The sequence below is a fragment of the Periplaneta americana genome, chromosome 1 (assembly GCF_040183065.1).
Source record: "Periplaneta americana isolate PAMFEO1 chromosome 1, P.americana_PAMFEO1_priV1, whole genome shotgun sequence".
Classification (NCBI taxonomy): Eukaryota; Metazoa; Arthropoda; class Insecta; order Blattodea; family Blattidae; genus Periplaneta; species Periplaneta americana.
In genome coordinates, this window is record NC_091117.1 from 177,493,998 (window position 1) to 177,515,507 (window position 21,510).

A 21,510-nucleotide genomic window follows, 5' to 3' on the forward strand; every position below is an offset into this window, starting at 1 on the left:
AAAACTCACCTCAGTACGTGTTTCTAAACAGTTCACATTCCTGCCTTTACAGGTGTTACCGTACGTATCGGTAAGTACTCTTCAGAATGAACGCCGTACTTGCTAGGCAACTTCTCTGGCTCATAAGTAATACGCCTCTGCGGAAGTGTAGGAAGATTGAATTCTCTAGGCTCAACGACTAGCCACATGACGGCATACAGCGAGCCATGACACACTTTGAACTGAACACGCAGTACTATCGCTTTGGGAATATTACATGTTTCTCTTTAAAATAATTGAAACTTTATCTTTTAAGTAACATGTATTTACTTAAGAACGCGCAGAGTGCTTTTTGATGATGTGGCCAGCAACTATTTAAATGTCCACAATAACTGTTATGGAAATACATGTTACGTGAAGTATTCTATTGTTACAGGGCGCGAGCCTGGACCCCCTGCGCGGTTACGTGAGCAGCCAGCACTCCTCGACGTGCAGCGGGTCGTCCTCGTGGGTGCTGTGGCGGGACGAGCCCAGCTCGCTGTACCGGGACTCTCGCGCTCGGCGCGGCCGCCTGTGCAGCGCCCTGCTCGCCGTGGCAGTGTTCCTCGTCGTGCTCACAGTGCTCGCCATCGCCGGTCTCTCTGTCTACATGGGCGGTGAGTCATTCCCATGTTTTGACACGAAATTATATTTTATGCTCGACCATGCCGAAATGTAGTAATTATACACCTGGTAGCAACCCTTTAATGGATCTCATTAAAGTACACATATTCATTAAAGTTCAGGTGTTCCACCAATCAGAAAATACCATTGTAGCAATATGAAAGCGCAAGTATCGATTATTCTATTCTATTCATTGAAACGTCACGGAGGTTGGAAATCCAATACTGTCGCAGAAGGTTATGTTGAAGAATCGATCCAAAATAAAATTGAAATCTCAAATGAGTTGCCCAATTTCAAAACTCACTAACTCCAAAATTGTCAAAAATTCGATATCAATTCCATCTTGATCCTCAATTTCTCCCCTAAAAGAAGATGTAAAGTTTGTGTACTAAAACTCTTAATTCCCTGTCAAATCATGCATATAAAAATGGTCACTGCAACGAAACTATCCAAATCCACAGTCTCTACTGTTCCAAAACTAACTAATTCGCTGGATACTCAGTTGTTGTTCCTAAACTTTCCAACTCCATTACAATTGCCTGCCAATAAGAACATAATGATCACAAAACTAACTAACTCCCTTCCAGTGCACATTTCTGCTTTGAAATACACTTACCATCTGGTATATTTTATGCACCGGAGAACCTCCTAAAGAATTGAGAGGAGGAGGAGACCATTGTTAAAAACAAAGAAAGATAAAATTATGCATGTCAAAAATTTCATCGAGTCCATAAAGACCGTTGATTCACATTACTGCCGAGGAAAATCAAAACGGCAATATCTTCCCAGCCACTTCTCAATAACACATCTTTGGAAAACTTACAATAACAGAGTTGAACCTGAAGAATTAAAAGTGAAATATGAATATTTTAGAAAAGTATTCGTTGAGAATTATAATGTTGGCTTTGGGTCTCCAGCAACAGACCAATGTTCGACATGCATGGAATTAAAGGAAAATATTAAGACAGCAGTAGACCCACAAGAAAAAATTGCACTTCGAGTGAATTTTGAAATTCATAATAAGAGATCAGAAACATTCTTTGAACTATTGAGAGAAGACAGTCACAGTGTCATTACGTATTCTTTTGACAGATCAATCTGCCTATTTCCTGAGACAGTTTTATACAAACAATTTCACAATGTGTTTGGGCTCTTCGCACTCTCAACGGACAACTGAAAACACATTTATGTATGCGTGGACAGAAATGGAAGGTCAAAAAGGATTCAGTGAAATTGTTACATGTATACGTCACAGACTGTCAAACACAGTCTACTCAGAAAATGTTGACACCATCAGGTTATTTGCAGATGGTGCCGGTGGGCAGAACAAAAACACCATCATAATCACTGCACTGCTGAACTGGTTACTAACAGAAGCATTGCATTTAATACAATATTAAACTCAGTCGAAAAAACAGCACACAAATTAACATCAATTCACCGTCATCTTACATCCTTTCACAAAGCACATTCCCGCAAATTCATTTCACCAATTGCACAATAAATCACCTATATTTGAAATAAAGTCAGTTCTGTTACTATAATAATTAGCGTTAATTGTAAATAATATTCAAATAAATTCAATTTGTCATCTCGTTTTTCAATGTCTAATTCAATTTCAAGGTTATATCAAGATTAATGTTTATTTTACTCTCTAGATTATATCAAGGTTCAATGTCGACATTTGTTTCTCGGAAAAAAATCAATACTTTCGCGTCTTCGCACATCTCACAATTTACGAGGTATTGCACAAGGTCAGTTCCGCTCCTCAGTCAGATAAGAATAACATGAATACTTATTAATAATTTCAAGTTAGAAATATGGTCGAGCATAAAAAGTCGTATGAAACTTTACTATAATGGTAATTAAGACGCTCGTGTGAAAATTATGAAACTCGCTTGCGCTCGTTTCATAAACATACTCGCGTCTTAATTACTACCATTATAGGCTCGTTGCATAATGTACTATTATGCAACTCATTATGTACTGTATCTCCGTCTGGAAATCACCTCTTGTTAGAGAGTATTGTACGAAGGCCGTAATATAAATTTGAATAGGCACAATAAATGTCGGATATGTTATTTTACCAATATTATAAGCAAACTGTTAATGCCTTCTCATTAATTGCTTAAATCGATGTATACCTAGGTATATGTCACATGTGACATGAATATGATGTGATGAGGATTAGCATTATTTTATTTTTCTTTCTTACTGATCTGTGCTCTTTTTCAAATTACTCATATGTTTTGAAAGGCTATAATATTATTCTTTTCTTCTCTTTCAGCGCTAAGGATTGACACAAACAAATGTAAGTAATGCAATGAACACTGAAGGTTAGGTGTTTTCTTTAGGGAGGGAATTTGTGTTAAGTCATTAGTGATTATTATGGAGAGAGCATATAATTTTGATATTCACATAATAATATTTCTTCTGGCCCTTCCCACATACCAGTAATTTAATATGTTCATTTTACTCATCTTCATATTTCTGGGAAGAGGTCCATATTTATCAATCTAACCTTTCGATGATCTTAAAAAAGTTATTGGAACAATTTTTTTATATATAGGTATATTATTTTAGACACTTTGAATCAGTTTATGATAAGTTAGCAACTAGTTAATTGAAACATTAAACATTATTAAATGTAGTTATTTAAAACAAAAAAAGTAGCGGTAATAAATTGTCTTCCTTTCTTAATATTTTTATTAGTTATGGCATTCAACTGTTCAACAACAATTATTTTGTAATGTTATTGCACAATATTAATTATGTGGCATTATACAGAGTGATTCACGAAGACTGTGTAATACTATAGGATGTGATTTCTGGCATCATTATGATGAAAAAAGTTCATATAAACATATGTCATATTTTTTTTAATTGAGTCAGTTACGCCCTCCTCAATGTTAAACACAAACGTAGATATTATGAAGGTTTAAGCATTTAAATTATTCGTAACAATGGTACTGAGTGTATTATAAATTCATTAAAGACCATTTACGTTATTACTCACCTGAAAAATTTGTATTACAGCCGGTTTTCAAAGACCCCACCTTCTGCAGCATTATACGTATCTGCCCGAGTGTGAACTGCGTGTGCTGTATTCCCTATCTTCGTTGTTCGGATGCTAGGTAGATACGTTGTATCGGTGTTGAGTTATCTCTAACCATGACCCTGATGTCACGAGATTTTGTGTCACTGCTATCAGCTGTACTGTAACACATACAGCTCGAGACGTCCAGAGAGAGAGAGAGAATGCGTGTTATGGAGAAAAAACTTTATTTTATCCGAAACTATTCAAAATAGGACACGTGTATATATGAACCTTTTTCATCAGAATGATGTCAGATAGCCTAGAGTATTGCACAATCTTCGTGAATCACCCTGTATATTAATAATTAGTATTTCATTATTACAATCTCCTGTACTGTATACTCCTTATATGAACTTAATAACAGCAAACGATAAGAAGAAAATCATGTAAGATCAGTGCATTTTTCTCAATTATCTAGCGTATTTATTGTAATTAAAATTAGTTGACATTATTAGCACTGATATTATTATATCTATTTTTATAGCGGATCTTGTCTTTGATGGCAGTGTTCGTGTTACTTCTGGTGACGAGTTCGTCTCAGCTCTCAGCGATAATTCTACTAACTTATTTAAAGAACTAGGACTTAAATATCAAAACATGGTAAGTTGACAAGGAACTGTGACATCTCTGGCAATCCAAAGTCGAGTGTAATAGCCTTCTAATGAAGCCTCTAATGAGGGCTCTGCAAGTTAATGAGTTCCTACATTTACACTTCCCTCTTACACAGAGAGGCCCACAAAAAACCGGCCCGAGTACAGACTGCTCGTTGTCGCCCGCCAATTTGTCACCTATTGTTGCGAAGCTGTTGCGACTATGTTTTGTATTGCATTGTCAGTACGAAATCCGTGAAGACTTGGTTCAGACGTGGGAAGTAAATATCTCAGCGAGATGTATTCTCTTCAAAAAAGAATTGCAATAGTGAAGGTGTACGTGTCTACCGGTTCAGTTAAGGAAACGCGGGACATTTTTGCAAACAAGTTTCCTGGCGTTTCCATACCAGCAAAGAGCAGTGTACAGGATTTGGTGAAAAAATGGCGTACTACAGGGTCAGTTGCAAACACAAAAAAGAATAATAATAATAATAATAATAATAATAATAATAATAATAATAATAATAATAATAATAATAATAGTTTTATTTTCCCTGGCAGAGTTAAGGCCATCAGGCCTTCTCTTCCACTCAACCAGGATCAAATCATATACAGAAAAATACATACCGAATCGAGCTTCGTCCGTTCTTACACCTGCTGTGATCGCGGATATTCGAGCACGAATGATCCAGAGTCCTAAGAAGTCGACACGTAATTTGTTGCAACAAGTGAATGTTTCGCGTAGGTTTTGTCATAGTGTTTTACACCATATAGGGATGAAGCTCTACAAAATGACATGTGTCCAAGAACTGAAGGAGGAAGACAAGGCAAAACGTGTGAATTACTGCACATGGTTATGTCAAACAATTTAGAATGGAATGATGGATCCGCTGCTGTATTTCATGAGTGGTGAAGCCTTGTTTCATGTGACAGGACATGTAAACTCCCAGAACACCGGCTACAGCTACAATCCCTATACGATTCATGAGGAACTTCTTCACGATATAAAAATCGGAGTAAGGTGTGCTGTGTCAGCAAGTCGGATTGTGGGTCCTATATTTTTTTAATATATTTTTTGTGTATATGCGACTCTTTGAGGAATTTTACGCACAGTTGACGCCCCATGAACGCTTGTACGCTGTATTTCAACAGGATGGGGCGACCTGCCACACTTCACGCGAATCAATCTCACGAATTCATGAAAGATTCACAGAAGGAAAGGTCAGCAAAGGGTTGTGGCCGCCGCGTTCGCCGGACCTTACCACTTGTGACTTTTATTTGTGGGGCAGACTAAAAGGAAAAGTGTACGCGAATAATCCAAGGACATTAGAAAACCTGAAGGACAATATTCTTAATGAAATTTTGAGAATTGATGCAGCAGAGTTGCGCAAAGTGTATAATAACATGTAAGATGTATACAAACAATTATTTTTCCTCTGACACATATCTTCAAGTGAGATGTTCTGTCTGGTAATATAGAGTGAGTCAGCCAGGGCTAGACCAGCGTCAGCAGAAAGTCGTATGCGTAGTAACTGCTATGCCATCGCAGTGATAAGACCTCTTGCTCGCGTACATTTCGTGTTTAGTTACGTAAACACGTTCACACAGTGAGGGTGCAGCTGTATACAGTGCATTTAGAGTACTGTGGTGTGTCCATTATGAAATATACTGTAGTCTTGAACGATTGTCTATTTACGACAACTTTGTGAAATACGAATCTTGGAGAATAGTTGTAACAAACTTCCGTCAGTCATTCCCTGATTCTCCAAAGCCTTCTAAAGCAATGATTTTCAATTTAGTGAAGAAATTTCATACAATTGGATCAGAATTGGATAAGAAACGAACATGTGTGAAGCGAGTTCTCACTGAGGAGATGTTAGATGAAGTTGGCCACTGACTAGAGAGAAGTCCTGTGATATCATCCCGCTGTGTAGCTCAGCAGGTAGGGGTGTCACAATCTTCAGTGTGATATGAGGTACGAAACAATTAAAATTACAACCTTACAAAATTCGTATAGTTCAGAGATTAACGGTACCCAATTAGCAGAGCAGACTTAGGTTTTGCATGTGGTTCCAACAGTTAGTGTATGATGGACTACTTGATCCCACCTTAATTTTTTTATAGTCACGAAGCATGGTTCCACCTCATTTTCACGAACAACCGCTACATGGCATAAAACTAGAAGTATTGTGTGCCAGATATCACAAGGTAGTCATTTCGAACATGAATTGTGAATTCGGTAAGTACATCATTACGCAATACTAACCTCAAAAGCGTGGAACAAATGCTCTGCAAATGGTAGTGTCGTTACATATGAATCAGCCACCATGAGTGCAGTTAGGAGTCTAGCCTTGGTTGGTTCAATCTATAGATGTACTGGTACCTACATATTAGCCAGAATCTCAATTAGAGATATTTGTGGTTACTTAGTCTATTATTAAATATCATTCTTGATAGTTTTTAGAAATCTACTTTTTCTTGCATGTTCTCTTAATTCCTAGTTTAATTACTTAATTTAACTTCAGACAAACACAACTAAAATTAATATAAATTGAAGTATAGTTTTATTGTGGTGTATCTTTTTTTTTTTTTTTTTTTTTTTTTTTTTTTTTTTTTTTTTTTTTTTTTTTTTGTATCTGTAATTTGTAAATACGAGGATAATAAATTTTCTTATGGCAAAAATATTTTTGCAGATTGACAGAGTATACCAAAGAAGTCAACTTCGCCCTGCATATAAGAAGTGTATAATACAGAAATTTGAAAATGGAAGTCTCGTTGTCTTCTTCAGATTGTACCTTGATAGAAGAAAAATTCCAAGGTAAGTTCAACGCTGCATGATTCAAAGTAATATATGACATTATAGTTTCTGAATTAATTTGTAACTAAGGGGAATATGTACTGTAACAATTACATGCTAATTAGTGTGATTTTAATACTAATTTATTCGTTATTTTATCAGTTATTTAGACATTTTTCTGAAGTATGGTACACTTACATAATTGTCTTAAATTTTAACTTCTTAAACTTGAAATCTTAGTGTTATTTGTTAAATTGAATTATTTAGTTGTTTATTAATTACAACTCTTTAACTTTAATGTTAGTTGGTTATGTTAGTGCCTAGACCCATTATTATAAATAGTCATATGCATATTGTTTTCCGTATTTTAATATTGCGTTTAGTTAAGGAGATATTTATGTTACATAAAATAAAATACTGTACCTAATTTTTATATGTAATAGGGAAGTTACATCAAGTCTAAAATATAAGTGTAGTGAAGTGAAGTTTATTTAACGTTGATAACTGCTGTGTAATGAAGTTAATAAAGTACATACTGGTACCATTAATTGAAGCTTATTCCCGTAGGTGCTGTTTGAATATATGTTACAGGTACTTTACTCTCCTAACGCATTTCAGTATATCTTTTTACATTTAAATACTTATTTTTACCTCCATCAGGAGCATTTCGATGTATTTATAGTCTCTTAACATTTTTCGTCTTAAAAATAAAATTTTCCTGTGAAATATACCAGAACAGTGCTATATAAATAACAATTAAATTTCATCCAGAAATATTTTAAAATTAGGAAGTACGGTATAGGTATGTTAGTATTTCTGTTGTGTTGCTTTACATGGATCATGACGGCTTTTGCAAATTATCCAGTGCTTCGTAACTAGGTCCGTTTCTGATTACAGACTAGGGGCACTCCAAGAAAAGGGTTATAGCAAGAACAAAACCTGGCAGGTTGTATTAATGTAAACAATCACCACCATCAGTTGCCACTATACAAACTTGTCATATGCTTACTATACTTTTGAAACACTCTTTCTACGTACTATTATTATGTTTACTATATTATTATATTCAGAGTCTGGAAAAGAATATTATTTTGTAGTTTTTATTGCAACATCGTTGTGCATTATTTGCCTATTACTATTCGTTTCATTTAAGATGTATGTTATAGAACAACAGTAAATTAGTAGTAAAGTTTTGTGTAAAACACGGAGATATATTGACTGGCAGGAGGTAGAGGAGCACTTTAGTCCTCAGGCAGTTTTCCAAAGATGGTCCTGCACCTAGTATTTTACAACAGAGTGAGCTCATTCCAATTGCTCCTCGAAATTCATTATTTTTTAAATGTTATTTATGCACTTTTAGAAAGATGTTTCATTATACAAAGAAAATTATCTGATTAAAGAAAGTCGTCATAAACAAGATTTTCAACAACTCTTTTGTATAAATTAAACTAACCTATACCGTACAAGTCGGTGTTTGAAAGTTTAAAGATGATAATCAATCACACATCTTTCTTACAGGAATTTTCAAAACCTTGAAGAAACTGCAAGAGATATTCTAGTGAATGAATTAATTGCTCCAAGAACTGCAGCTTTTAAAAATATCCAAATTGATGCAACCAGTATACTTATAAAACGTAAGTACAAAAGTAACACAAAGTACAGGAAATATGCAGGTAATTGTTAAGCTGGAATGCTGTTCGAAAGCATTTCCTCAAAAATTTATTTTCCTGGATCGATGTTCGTGAAATTTTTTACTCTTCTTAAAACGATGTTGTCATCATCGTTGTCGTCGTCGTCGTCATCATCATCATCATCATCATCCATCATCATCATCATCATCATCATCATCATCATCATCATCATCATCAACAACAACATGATACTGAAAGATGCAGAGAAAATAACAGAAAAGATTAATTATGTTATGAAGCATGTCAAGTACCAGTACTAAGTATATCTTTACCCTACTAATCTCCAAAATGTTCAGTATAGACTATACAATGTCCGTAGTCTCATGTGCATGAACTTTCCTTCTATGAGGTAATACGAGTTTTATCAAATTTAAACAACTTCTACAAATTAAAGTTGTGTATTTCAAATAATTGTGGTGGTAACTGAGATTATAGAGAATATTCTCATCATTATAAAGACATTACTGAAACAGAACTTTTCTTCTATTAATACTCGTATTATAAACTCGTTCAGCAAAGTTTTAAGTTACTAATACTCGCTTGATCAAAAAAAAAAAAAAAAAAGGGGGGGGAAAGAGACTGCTATCCTTATGAAAAATTGAGATTTTCAACCATGTGTTAAGACGTTTCAAAACAGATTATAAGGCCCCAATGCCTACTCTGCATTATAAATTATACATCTTGATTACACAACTTATAATATTATTCAAGATCTGAAAGAATCCTCTTCTCCGTTAAGTCAGTTATGCTTGGTAAGCCCAAAAAATCTTTCATGTATTGAGTGTTACGACATTGAAAAGTAATAATTATTTTTTGCTATAAATAATAATTATATATACATGTACAACAGTGAGTAATGAATATGGAGTGTACTTCATCTTAACTGCTGATATATCTTATCGATATTAACACAAAACTTCGGCTAACAATAGAAAAAAAACACTTCTACTCTTTTGCTAATGTTAAATTTGCGTATGCTCCATGCTTCGACATTGTGAATGCAGAAGAGCCATTAACACACAAATTTTTGTACGCACAATAATGAAGATTTTCACAGATTCACTTTCTTCCTAATTATTGACTAGTGAGTAAGAGGAAGAGGGATACATACACATGTAGACAATAGTGTTGGATATTCTGATCGGTCGATATATAACTGTAGGCAATCTGTTAACAGCAGCAACGACTGTTTTTTGTCTCACTACCTATCGAACATTATAAAGTTTAAGAACTGAATCTGAATTCTCGGAATAATTAACAACCGAGATTTCCACAGAAAGTTCTTGGACTTCCTCTGGCATTTCAGATAGGACAGTATTTTCGTTGGAACCAATGAAGTCCTGACTTCGAATCGTACAACTATAAGCTTCAAAAATTCGAATTCAATGTAAAATTTTAACATTTGAAGAGTCCACTGTAAAAAGGGGGAATGTCGTAAATTTGTGAAAAATGAGATAAAGGTTCAGTACTATAGATCAAAGAGAGTAGAATATAATACACTTTGTTGCACTGCAAGAAAGATGATAGTTCCAGATCTATATCGTGTTGACTAATTGGTACACCATACAAAGAGTGGGAATGTCGAAGTTTAAATTGCATTTCCTGCAAAATGCAATGCATTTGACATTCCACCTTTTTGCAGTGAACTCTTCAGTTGGTTAAATATAAATTTCTAAGGGAATAGCATTTATTCGCATTACCCAATAATTCGAATTATCCAATGCCTAATTAATTAATCTCTACTGTAACACACTTTAGTGAATAATCATAATCATAATCATTTATTGCATCCACTGACCATATACATGAAATGGGACATGTCATATTTACAAACTAATAATTAATTACATAATATACATAAAAGTAATAACTATAATTAAATGCAACACAAATACAAATATACAAAACTTGGAACTTGATTGAAGAAAACTACAGGTCGGTCGATTTCGGCTATAAGTCCCATTTGCAGTACGGTATGTCTTGAAGTCAAGAGTCAATTTCAACCATTGCGTTCTTCATGAGAAGACATCCTTCTAGAAGTCAGGATCTGGAAAAGAGGAAGTAAAATTTGTTGAAGTAAGGCGTTCTTTTTCTATTCAGTTACGACAATTTTCAATAAATTCGTTCATACTGTAAAAGTAGTTTTTGATTAAAATTTTATAAAGAGCTTTCTTAAATTTCTGATGTGCAGATATTTCTTTAAGATAATTTGGTAGGCTATTATACATAAGAAGACCAGCGTGAATAAAGGACACAACTCTCTGACATCATAAATACTTGTCATCTAATTTGTATTTGTAGTGGAGTGTGTGGGAATGTTAACATTATTTTTGATTTGTAATGATACAAGCGCATGCGTGTATGTGCTTAACAATATGCATACATGGCATTCATTATCTTAATTCTTCATTCATAGGTACAATGGATGACGTGATTACAAGTCCTATAGAGCTGAGCAGCAAAAAGAAGGCGTCAGAAAACAGAACTGTACAAATGCATAATGGAGTACTGAGAAAAGCACAGTCAATGAATGCGACATCACAGACATCTGAAAACTCGGTTAGAACAACACAAGGCGTTCCTCTGTTTTCATTAGAAGCAACAGATTCTTCCGATAGAAGTAAAGACATCTTACATGTGAGCAATAACAATAAAACACATCTAAGAAATGAATCTCTACTTGTTTCCGAAGATGAAAGGAGTGCTGTGAAAAAGACTGACATTAACATATCGGTAAATGAAAGCATAGATATAGAAGGAGAAGCAATACCTGTTATTGAAGGCAGTGTAGTAGTTACGAAAATTAAAGAATCAATTATTGAAAACCCCTCTAACAAACCATATGTGTTCCAAGTAGAAAATAATATAACACATTCGAAATTAGATCTTTCTTATTCAAAGAATGTGACAGAAAGCTTAATGAGTAGAGTGTCTGGAAAAGATGCTGGGAAAGAAACTGACAAAAATACGAAAAGTGAACCTAAATATACATCAAATTCTTCCCTTGAAGTTAATTTTTCAGAAAATCCTGTTTCCGCAGTAAAGAAAATATCCTCAAATTCTGATCCAGAATTAAAAGACAGTGATACAAAATTGTCTACGGAATCAATAAAAGTAGTAGGATATTCAGAACATTCTGAAGAAGAGCCTGTAAGGTCAAAAACACCACCTTCTCTTGTTTCCAATAAAAAACAAATAGCTGAACATGAAAAATCTCCTATGGAAGAAGAAACAGTCATCACAAAATTTTCTGCAACAGATGCAATTAGAGAAAACACAAGACAAGAAAACAGAGTTCTTGAGCAAGGAAACAGATACTCTTTAACTGATTTTGATGGGACAAATTTGCAAATTTCAAACCAAACATTAGTGAAAAAAATTGGAGAGAAAGATCTTCCAACTAGTGAATATTTACTTACTAGAAGCCCTCAAAGTTTCACTGAAAATCCACTTAACTTCAAATCCAACACTTACAATGAACGCTACTATACACAGGCAGCACCAAGCACAAATTCAAATTTATGGAATATGGATTCAAATACGAACCCAAAGCCTTCGAATTCTGACATAGGAGGCGCCAGGCCTTATTATCGTCACGAATTAACAAGTCAACAATTCCAAGAGTCATTTTCTCAAACTTTGAAACCTCCCTATTTACAAACAGAGGAACCTTGGAGACCAATTTTGCCATATTATACAAAACATTCTCCAAAACCAGTCCACACACCTGATGAAGGTGACATAGGAACCGGAGTGGCCGAAGTGGTGGTCATTCCTCCATCTGCAGTGGAAAACCTTGGTGGTCAGAAGTTCGAGGTTCCTGATGACAGGTACAGCGCAAGACTGGGGCAAGCTGCACTGAGTCCAGTGACCCATGTTGAGGAGCAGAAGCATCAGGAAAGTCTGGCTGGTATGTATAATAGAACTCATATTTCAGGTAGAAGGAGTTGAATGTTAAATCTATTCAATAACATAATTAGTTACATTCAAGAGAACATCAAAATAACTTATGTTATGCAAAATTAATATATACATTAAATTTATTAGGGAAAATTAGATTATTAAGCACTAGTGAAATCACTTGAGCACTTCATTGGTGGCACAACCACAATATGATGGTTCTAGCACTAACAACCAACAAGGTCTACTATAGTATATACTGTATATTATGTATACATTTATCTTGTGCACCTATTATAACTTTTTTGTTTGGATAGGTATTGGAATTTTTGTTTTTGAGAGTTACGTTAGAATGAGGGTCTAACATGAGTGTAGAGATTTGGTGCATGTAACTACATTATGGTATAGGTCTCGCAAGTACGGATTACCGACGGAAGGAATGTGAATCAAACACTGCGATAAGGAAGAGCGGGCGACAGGAAAGGTCACGAGATAACTTGAATGATATTCAAGAGTACAGTCAGAAGAGAAATGACATCGATAGAATCAGTCTTGCATTGTGATAGTTACATTACGACTTTAGTTTGTTCCATTGCATGCGAATACGTATCTTGTATCGCACGGTATTATTATTTCATTCATAAGCATATGTTGCGCGTTTAATTAACTTCGAATTTTTCTCTTGCTACGTTCTTCATTTCCACAGCGATGTCTTCATTTGTTCATCTTCCTGCAAGAGACAGTACTTCCATCGGCTCGCACCTCTCGACCCCTTGGCGTGCCTACATACACACTTCAAAACAGACAGCAATGCCATCATTGCTTTTCGGTAATTGTTTCTTGCGCGAGCTATACAAGGTGCACGTGACGTCACCAATTTTTCAAATAGCACTACATACTTTAATCATGTTACATTGATTACACACATTAAGACGAGTTCAAAAATGTATCACAATGTCACCTTCCCAATCAATAACAACAACAAAATGCAAAATGAATGCCATCAGAATGTGCCGTTTGTTGTGGTGTCCCATTCATCTTGTGCATTAACTTACACAAAACGAAAGACTACTGACGTCCGTACACGTCGTGTGTTGTGTGTTTGCTATCTTAACATGTAAACAAACCACAACTGTCCACGCCACAATCCACGTACAGTGGCCTGCACGTTCTCCGGACTTGTCAACACTCGACTTCTTCCTATGGGGAACTGGGAAGGACAGTGTGTACCAGAACATTCTGACAACACCAGAGACAGCAATGCATTCGACAGGCTTGTGTGTTCATTCAGCCAGCAACATGCTGGGCAGTCATACGGTCTTTCGGGGAACGCCTTCGAATGTGCTTTAATATGAATGGTCATCATTTGGAACATCTTCTGTGACTCTCAAAGTATAACATTATCACATTGGAAGTACGTTTTCGTTTCGTTTTATTGTTGTTATTGATTAGGAAGGTGATAGTGTGATACATTTTTGAACTCGTCTTAATGTGTGTAATCAATGTAACATGATTAAAGTATGTAGTGCTATTTGAAAAATTGATGACGTCACGTGTATCTTGTAACATAATGTAGTTACATACACCAAATCTCCATACTCATGTTAGCCCCTCATTCTAACATAACATTCAAAACAAAAATTACAATACCTATCCAAACAAAAAAGTTATAATAGGTGCACAAGATAAATGGGACATCTTGTATACAGAAGTGCTAGGAGACTAACTTTTACTGAAAAAATATTAAGTTGACTAGTTTCAATGTGTATTAAATTATAGCTGTGTAGTTTCATTCTACAACTTATCAATCTATATTAATATAGAATGAATTTTCTGTCTTGTTACATTACAAAAATTATATTTCCACAAATATTTTCGACTTATTTAAAAGGTCATCTTCAGGTGGAGAACACAATAAATGACACATTGAACACAGGTGATGTAAAGTGATAGAACATTTGTGCATATTATAAAATTGAACATGTAGAAGAAACATTATAAAATTATATGTAAATATACTAGAGTGATTTTGAGTCATTTTAGCATGCAATAAATAACATTTAATAAAACTTGTTATAAGTTAAAATAAATCTTATAATGATAACCACACTTTAGTTGAGTCTATAAATATTATAACCAATTTAGATCATTCTATGCACATATTTGAAATTTAAATATTTTTAAGTTTAAAAATACCAGTAATTACCCACTAGTGATACTATGTTCAGGTAAGAAAGGTTCATTAAAGAGATACAATCATTGGCATTCTATGTGTGTACTGGTATGCTTTTCAATGAGTTGTAATACTGGGTGTTCATTTCAAAGTGTGTCATGATGTTACTGTTGTGAGTCAGCTATTTGAAGCGAGTTTAAGCTTCTATGTCAGAGAAGTTGCCTATTATTCAAGGCGTTCAATCTGAACTTGAGAACGTGTATGGTATAACTTGAACGTCGTAACAACAGATGGCGGTCTGTACCGTCCGTGTACTACCATAACCTCTTTCGAACTGTGTTTTGCGCAGGCAAGTCGTACACAGGGTATTTGTTATCATCGGTAATGGCAACATTCCACAACACAAATCAAATGCTCCATGTCCATGTTGACTGTCGAAGTTAATGTCAACAAATACGTAAGTAATCGTCTTAACCCTCTCCCCATATCCCGACAGTAAGAAGAAACTCACCTCAGTACGTGTTTCCAAACAGTTCACATTCCTGCCACTACCGACATTACCGTACATATCGGTAAATACTCTTCAGAATGAATGCCATACTTGCCACGCAACTTCTCTGGCACATAGGTAATACGCCTTTGCGGAAGTATAGGAAGATTGAATTCTCTAGGCTCATTGGCTAGCTATATGACAGCATACAACGAGCCATGACACACTTTGAACTGAACAAGCAGTAGACATAGTACCAGTATTTAAGATGGCTCCACATTTTTCATCTAGTTGCATAATTTGTATGCTTTATAAATCGGACACTAGGTACTGCAATCTGGAAATACTGTAATAATTTTTGTTGTATTTTTCTCGACCATAACATAGGAATTTATCGCATTATTTCAGAATTACCCTAAGTGATATGGAACCATTTACCATATTTCTTCTCACACAGTGATAGTCCTAAGAGTCAATCTAATTCAGTGCCTATGTAGAAAAACTAACTATATGGACGTAACTGTGCAGCTTCAATTCCAGATGAAGGCAAGGAACATTATTCTTGTTACAACTCTCAAAATGGTTTTGATGCCTCTCTGCCTGTTAGAAAATGAGCACTAGGGCATCTAGCAATATTTAATCGGTTATGATTCAAGCACAAGACATAGTGGAAATATAGAAAAGTATGAGGTTGAAACTATAACTTATAATCAGAAGTAGGCTAATATAATATTCTTTAAACGTATTTTTGTTGTTCTTAAAACTGTGAATATAATACGTAGGCCTAAATGCCAAACTTCAAAACCAGCAAGTAAAAGTTAAATAAAAAATATTTGATTACATATTACCGACATTAAAAAGTTTATTGTTATTCATATAGGTATTTTACAATAAATCTTTTTTTTCTTTCTATCTCTGAAGGTGGTTATGGCAGTTTCAGCGTGAGCAGCGATGTACAAGATCAACAGCCTGATAGTATATCCAGAGTTTCTCTACACGTGGTCGGCTCCAGCGGAGTTCATGAAGACGATTTAGAAACTAGCATCCTCCATACTACCAGTGGTGGTGGTATTATAGTACGCAAGCAGCATCGGCCTATCTTGCCAGCTACTTTCGCACCACCCCACACTATTCCTCTGTCTTACATCGCAACTGAATCACCCTCCACCCACAGACCTATAGCAAATCCCTTCACAGTCCCAGAATTACCAATCCTTCATCAGTTCCGCGATGTGGATGCCATTCTTAAAATACCCCCAAGTTCTGCAATAAGACACCACCCAGATGGCTCTAACTGGAGGGGGAATAGTTCTAGTGAAGGATTCACAAAAGAAACTGCTATAAAGTCTCATTCTAGGAATCCTAATGTAGGTGTAGTCTCCGATTCGTCTGTTGAAACGTCTGGTGATCAGCAATGGATTGAGCTGTTGAATGTTACAACAAACGTTGTGAAACCTCAAAGTACGAAAGTACACAGCAGTGCCAGTTCACACAGAGAAACGATTTCGACTATGTATAACCAAAGACCCACCTGGGGAGATGGGGGAAACAGAGAGAGACCTGCGAACCATGATGAAGTCATCTCTTCAGTTGTACCAATGAAATCCTCCTTCTCTAAAGTTCAAACAAATGAATCCAGAAGAGTTCAGATTGTGATACCAAAGCCTCAAGCGAACACCGAAGGAAGTGCAGCAAATGTAACACCGCTTTCTATAGTAACCTTGATACCAGTGAGATCTAATTCTGGAATTGGTAGACCTTTACGTCCCAGGCCCAAGTTACCATCTCAAACGCAATTCCAAGCTATAAACAAAACTGCCTCTATTGACATAGTTTTAAATTCTGAATACACTCTGAGAAACAAATCAGGAGATAAACATTCTACCTTAGTACCAATTAATGTAAGATCAAATGGATCTTCAGAAGCACATGGTATGGTTCAAAAAATAGTCTCAGATAGATTTACTACCTCACTACCAGTGAGTCAACATAAAATCCCTTCAAAACCAATTGGAACTACATTAGGTCAAGTTGTGAAAATAAATGAAACGTCAAATAATAAAAAGAACAATATAACAAGATTCAGCCAGCCAAAACCTACTCCTTATTCCACATTGCGACCTGAAGGGCCTCCAGTAAGAATTAAAACAGGAAGTTATTCATTTGTAAGTTCAAGTCAGTCTTCAACATACTCGAGAGAACCAATTACAGTCACGTCTAATCAACCAGTAAATTCTCCAATTTCAGAAAGAAACACAACGGGATACATAAAATGGGATACTAAAAACGAGTCCACAACACAACCTACTGAAGACAAATACTCTACAGAGTCAAAAATATTGTCATCAACAAAACAGACTTCAGATTCATTGTTATCGCCACAAATAACAACACAAATGTCAGTGGCAACTGTTATATCAAATGTGACTAAGAAAGAAATGCACTCACCAGCTGAGGTGACTACAACAGTAATGTCGTTAACAACACCTGAACCTACGCAGTTACATTCTACAACGAGTTCATCATCAACACTGTCATCAATGATGACAACAAGTCCTCCAACAACGACCATACCAACAACTGCAGTTTTACCATTAACAAAGACAACACAGTTACCAACATTAACTTCAAGATCTACAGCTACATCCACGTTAGCATCTTTAATATCAAAAAGCACATTACAATCGACGTCATCAACGACATTGCCACCTCCCAAAAAGACCACAACAATCAAATTGTCAGCAACATTGTCATCATCATTGTTAACATTCAAAACAACAACGACATTGCCACCTCCAAGAAAGACCACAACAAACAAATCGTCAGCAACATTGTCATCATCATTGTTAACACTCAAAACAACAACATTACCAACAACGAGAATAAAAACAACACTTCCGTCATCTACACTTGCACCAAAAGTAAACGAATTTTCCACTGCAGAACCCTTTGCTCACTTGAATATGAGCGCTAACTACAGTAATAATATAAACAAAACAGCTTCAGAGCAAATAAAAAATATTACTGAAATAGTAGAAAATATGGTGAGAATTTCAACTTCAACATTGAAACAAAGACCTCTCAATAGCAACAAAGATGTACAAATTAGTACAACCACAGATAGAGCTGAAATTAAACATGTCACAGAAGAAGGATATAGAATAAACAATTCAGTAACAAATACTCCAAGTCAAAAATTACTGACTACCACTTCTACAACATCGACATCGCCAGAATTGCTCAAATCAACAAACAACTCATATTCAACCTCAAGCTTCGTACTCCAACATGCAACGACAAACAATGTTTCTGCAGCCTTCACACGCCTGACAACTCCTAGTCCAATGTTAAGTGAATTCATCCCTGTTGTTGTTATTCAAGATGTACCAAATGATAACTGGCATAGAAATGTGTCGAGTATGTATGTAGTGAAAACAGATTCTACTCTCAAGTCTTCATTAAAACAGAAAACTGGCCAAGGATCAACAACAGCAAAAAGTAATGTCACTGACAGAACTTCCACATCATTACCTGCAGGTCATAGAAATATATCAGTAAGTGTAATTGCTGTAACCACTGCAATGTCTGAAATTCAAAAAATAAAAACCACAGGAAAAAATGCAACACTTAATGTCCAAGAGAATGTAGAAAGAAACATTTCAGAAAATGAAGGCAGTCAAAATAAGCTTAGAATAATTCCAAACATACAAGTCAACAGTAATAGTTCAAAGAAAAACCTTAAAAGTGATGAGATGAAAATTAAAAGTACAACTTCAGATCCAAGTGTTGTGACACCACAAACAGTAATCCTTAAAACTGACATTGTTACAAGAACAAGTGTTGTATCTTCTGAAGCAAATGGAGGACAAGTTACTAAGAATCCCCTGAATAACTATTTAGTAACTAATAGCAATAATATCACTGTCACTCCCGGAAATAATAAACAAAATTATAGTAAGAATGAAACGGGTAATTTTGCCTCTCATAATAGCAGTATTTCCGATATGCTAAACTATACAGTAACAGACTCTGCCCAGAAAGTGACAGAACACAAAGAAACAAGAAGACAACCAAAAATGAAACAAACAAATGAATATGAACCTAAATATGGACACTTTAGATTTGAAGACCGTGTAGCGAATAATGTTGGCAGTCAGATTTTTGAAGGCACTATTAATTTTGATATATCAACACAGTCCTTTACTTCAGAATTTACCACGATTCCTAACAATTTCCATGAAGAAGAAAGTATCATAAACAATTTCAAAGAATCTGACAATACCAGTGTTACTGTAGATATTCCTGAAACTTTTGCTACTGAAATGGGTATCACCCAAAGCTCAACAACAGAAGTTGCAGCACTAGACACGGAAAATTTTGAAAAAATTCTGTTACCAGTATCTGAAGAAAATGTTACTCCATCAAAAATTACATCAGAGAATGGAGTTTCTGTGGCAAAAGAGAGTGATTCAACAGAAATTAATACTCCACTGTCTGGAAAGATGGAGTTCCAGTCTGTGAGTCATAAAGATAATTTATATGATAATTTACAGCAAAATGATGGTAAAATATTTGAATTAGAAAGTGAATTTACATTATCAACATCAAATAAAATTCCTGTGACAGAAAATGTTGTTTTCAGAACAGAAGGTAGTTCTTCACAGAAGGAAAATATTCCGACAACAGTCAAGATATTCTCAAATATGGAAGAAATGTCAAAAACAAAAGAGGAAGTTTCTTCACTGACAACAGTAACAAACGTTAATACTGAAACTGTAACAGTATTCTCAAATTTCACAGTCAGCAAAGTCTCCGGTATAAACAACAATTATCCAAACTTACAGGTCACAGAACAGGAAGTGCCCATGGAGAATAAAAAAATCACAGGGCAACTGCCTCTACACTCTGAAAATACTGAAATGTCTGATGATCAAGTTTTCCATTTGCTCAATGTGAGCAATGCATCCAGTAACCAATCTAGAAACTATACTATCATGTCTGAAGAGGCAGTAAATGCACTTAGTATGTATGCTAACGTGCACACAAACACACCAGAAGACAAATCAGCAGATAATGTTACAGAAGACAGCCAAAATAATGTCGACAGTGCTGGGGCAATGACTACCAATACAACTGAAAGTTATCCTGGCGATAAAATAACGAAGATCATAGACACAGAAGAAGTAAAAGCATCAACGAAAATTATTTCCTTGCACAGTAGCAACAACCACGCAGGAATTCCAATTCTTACTAAGATATATAACAAAATACCTCAACCTTTTGTTGAAAAAGAAACATCATGGAAGACAACAAATGAAGAAGGTTCCATAGATCTTTCTAATTCAACAGGTATGTACAATGAATTAAGAAACAGTTAACATTTATGAAATAAAATGGTAACTTCGCCAGTTTTAAATAAGGTTTCATTGTATAATTTTATGATATCTTTACTGTGTTAACTTCTGCAATTTACCTGGCTGACTAGTTTCGAAGTGCTATCCTTCATTGTCCGAAGAATGAATAATAAGATTTCACTGTTTACCATGAAGAGAACATATTTCAAATAATATCTTTACCATCATATTCTCATACAATGGCACCTCAGAAAAATTAATAAAAGATATCGAAAAAAATATCAGAACTATTTTCAAATCAAGTAGCATACACTATTCGCCATGTTCTCTCCAACAATAAAACTAAACTCAAGTTATTAGAAAGCAGCTTTCATTTACAGCTTTTGTGAATATGATCAGTGGTAGACAGGTAAGACTAGCAGCCCTCTGTCAGTGAAATTACTGTCTGAGAGCCAGCTCTGAAACCGCGTGGTATGAGGAAGTGGGCAGCAGGGGGACGTGACTCAGCATGGACAGTTAGGTAGTGTGTGTGTGGATGTTCTCTCCACAGCATAAACATTAGCTCTTGAGTGGTGAACTACTGCTATGTCGATGAGGAAAAAAAATAAAGTTGAGGGTTGTGGGATTATAAGTAATATACCGGTAATTGAAAAGTGTGATGAAGAAGCTAAATACAAAACCCCCGGTTAACGGTCCCATGCCACGTTGTATATTGTTAACCTACTATTGTACAGTCTTACGTCATCACCCTCTTAACAGTTCCTCCACTCCTTCCT

The 21,510-nt window shown here is 35.4% G+C and overlaps 1 protein-coding gene across 3 annotated transcripts in view; it reads left to right on the forward strand.

Moving 5' to 3' along the window:
- The window catches only part of LOC138704806 (uncharacterized), a 180,492-nt gene that overhangs the window by 136,195 nt on the left and 22,787 nt on the right, over nt 1–21,510 (forward strand). For all 3 annotated transcript variants that reach the window (XM_069833082.1, XM_069833099.1, XM_069833091.1), the window contains exons 2-8: nt 416–635; nt 2,930–2,953; nt 4,224–4,339; nt 7,023–7,147; nt 8,645–8,760; nt 11,234–12,727; nt 16,302–20,729. In XM_069833082.1, the coding sequence (XP_069689183.1) occupies nt 416–635; nt 2,930–2,953; nt 4,224–4,339; nt 7,023–7,147; nt 8,645–8,760; nt 11,234–12,727; nt 16,302–20,729 (6,523 nt within the window). The remainder of the gene's footprint in view (nt 1–415; nt 636–2,929; nt 2,954–4,223; nt 4,340–7,022; nt 7,148–8,644; nt 8,761–11,233; nt 12,728–16,301; nt 20,730–21,510) is intronic.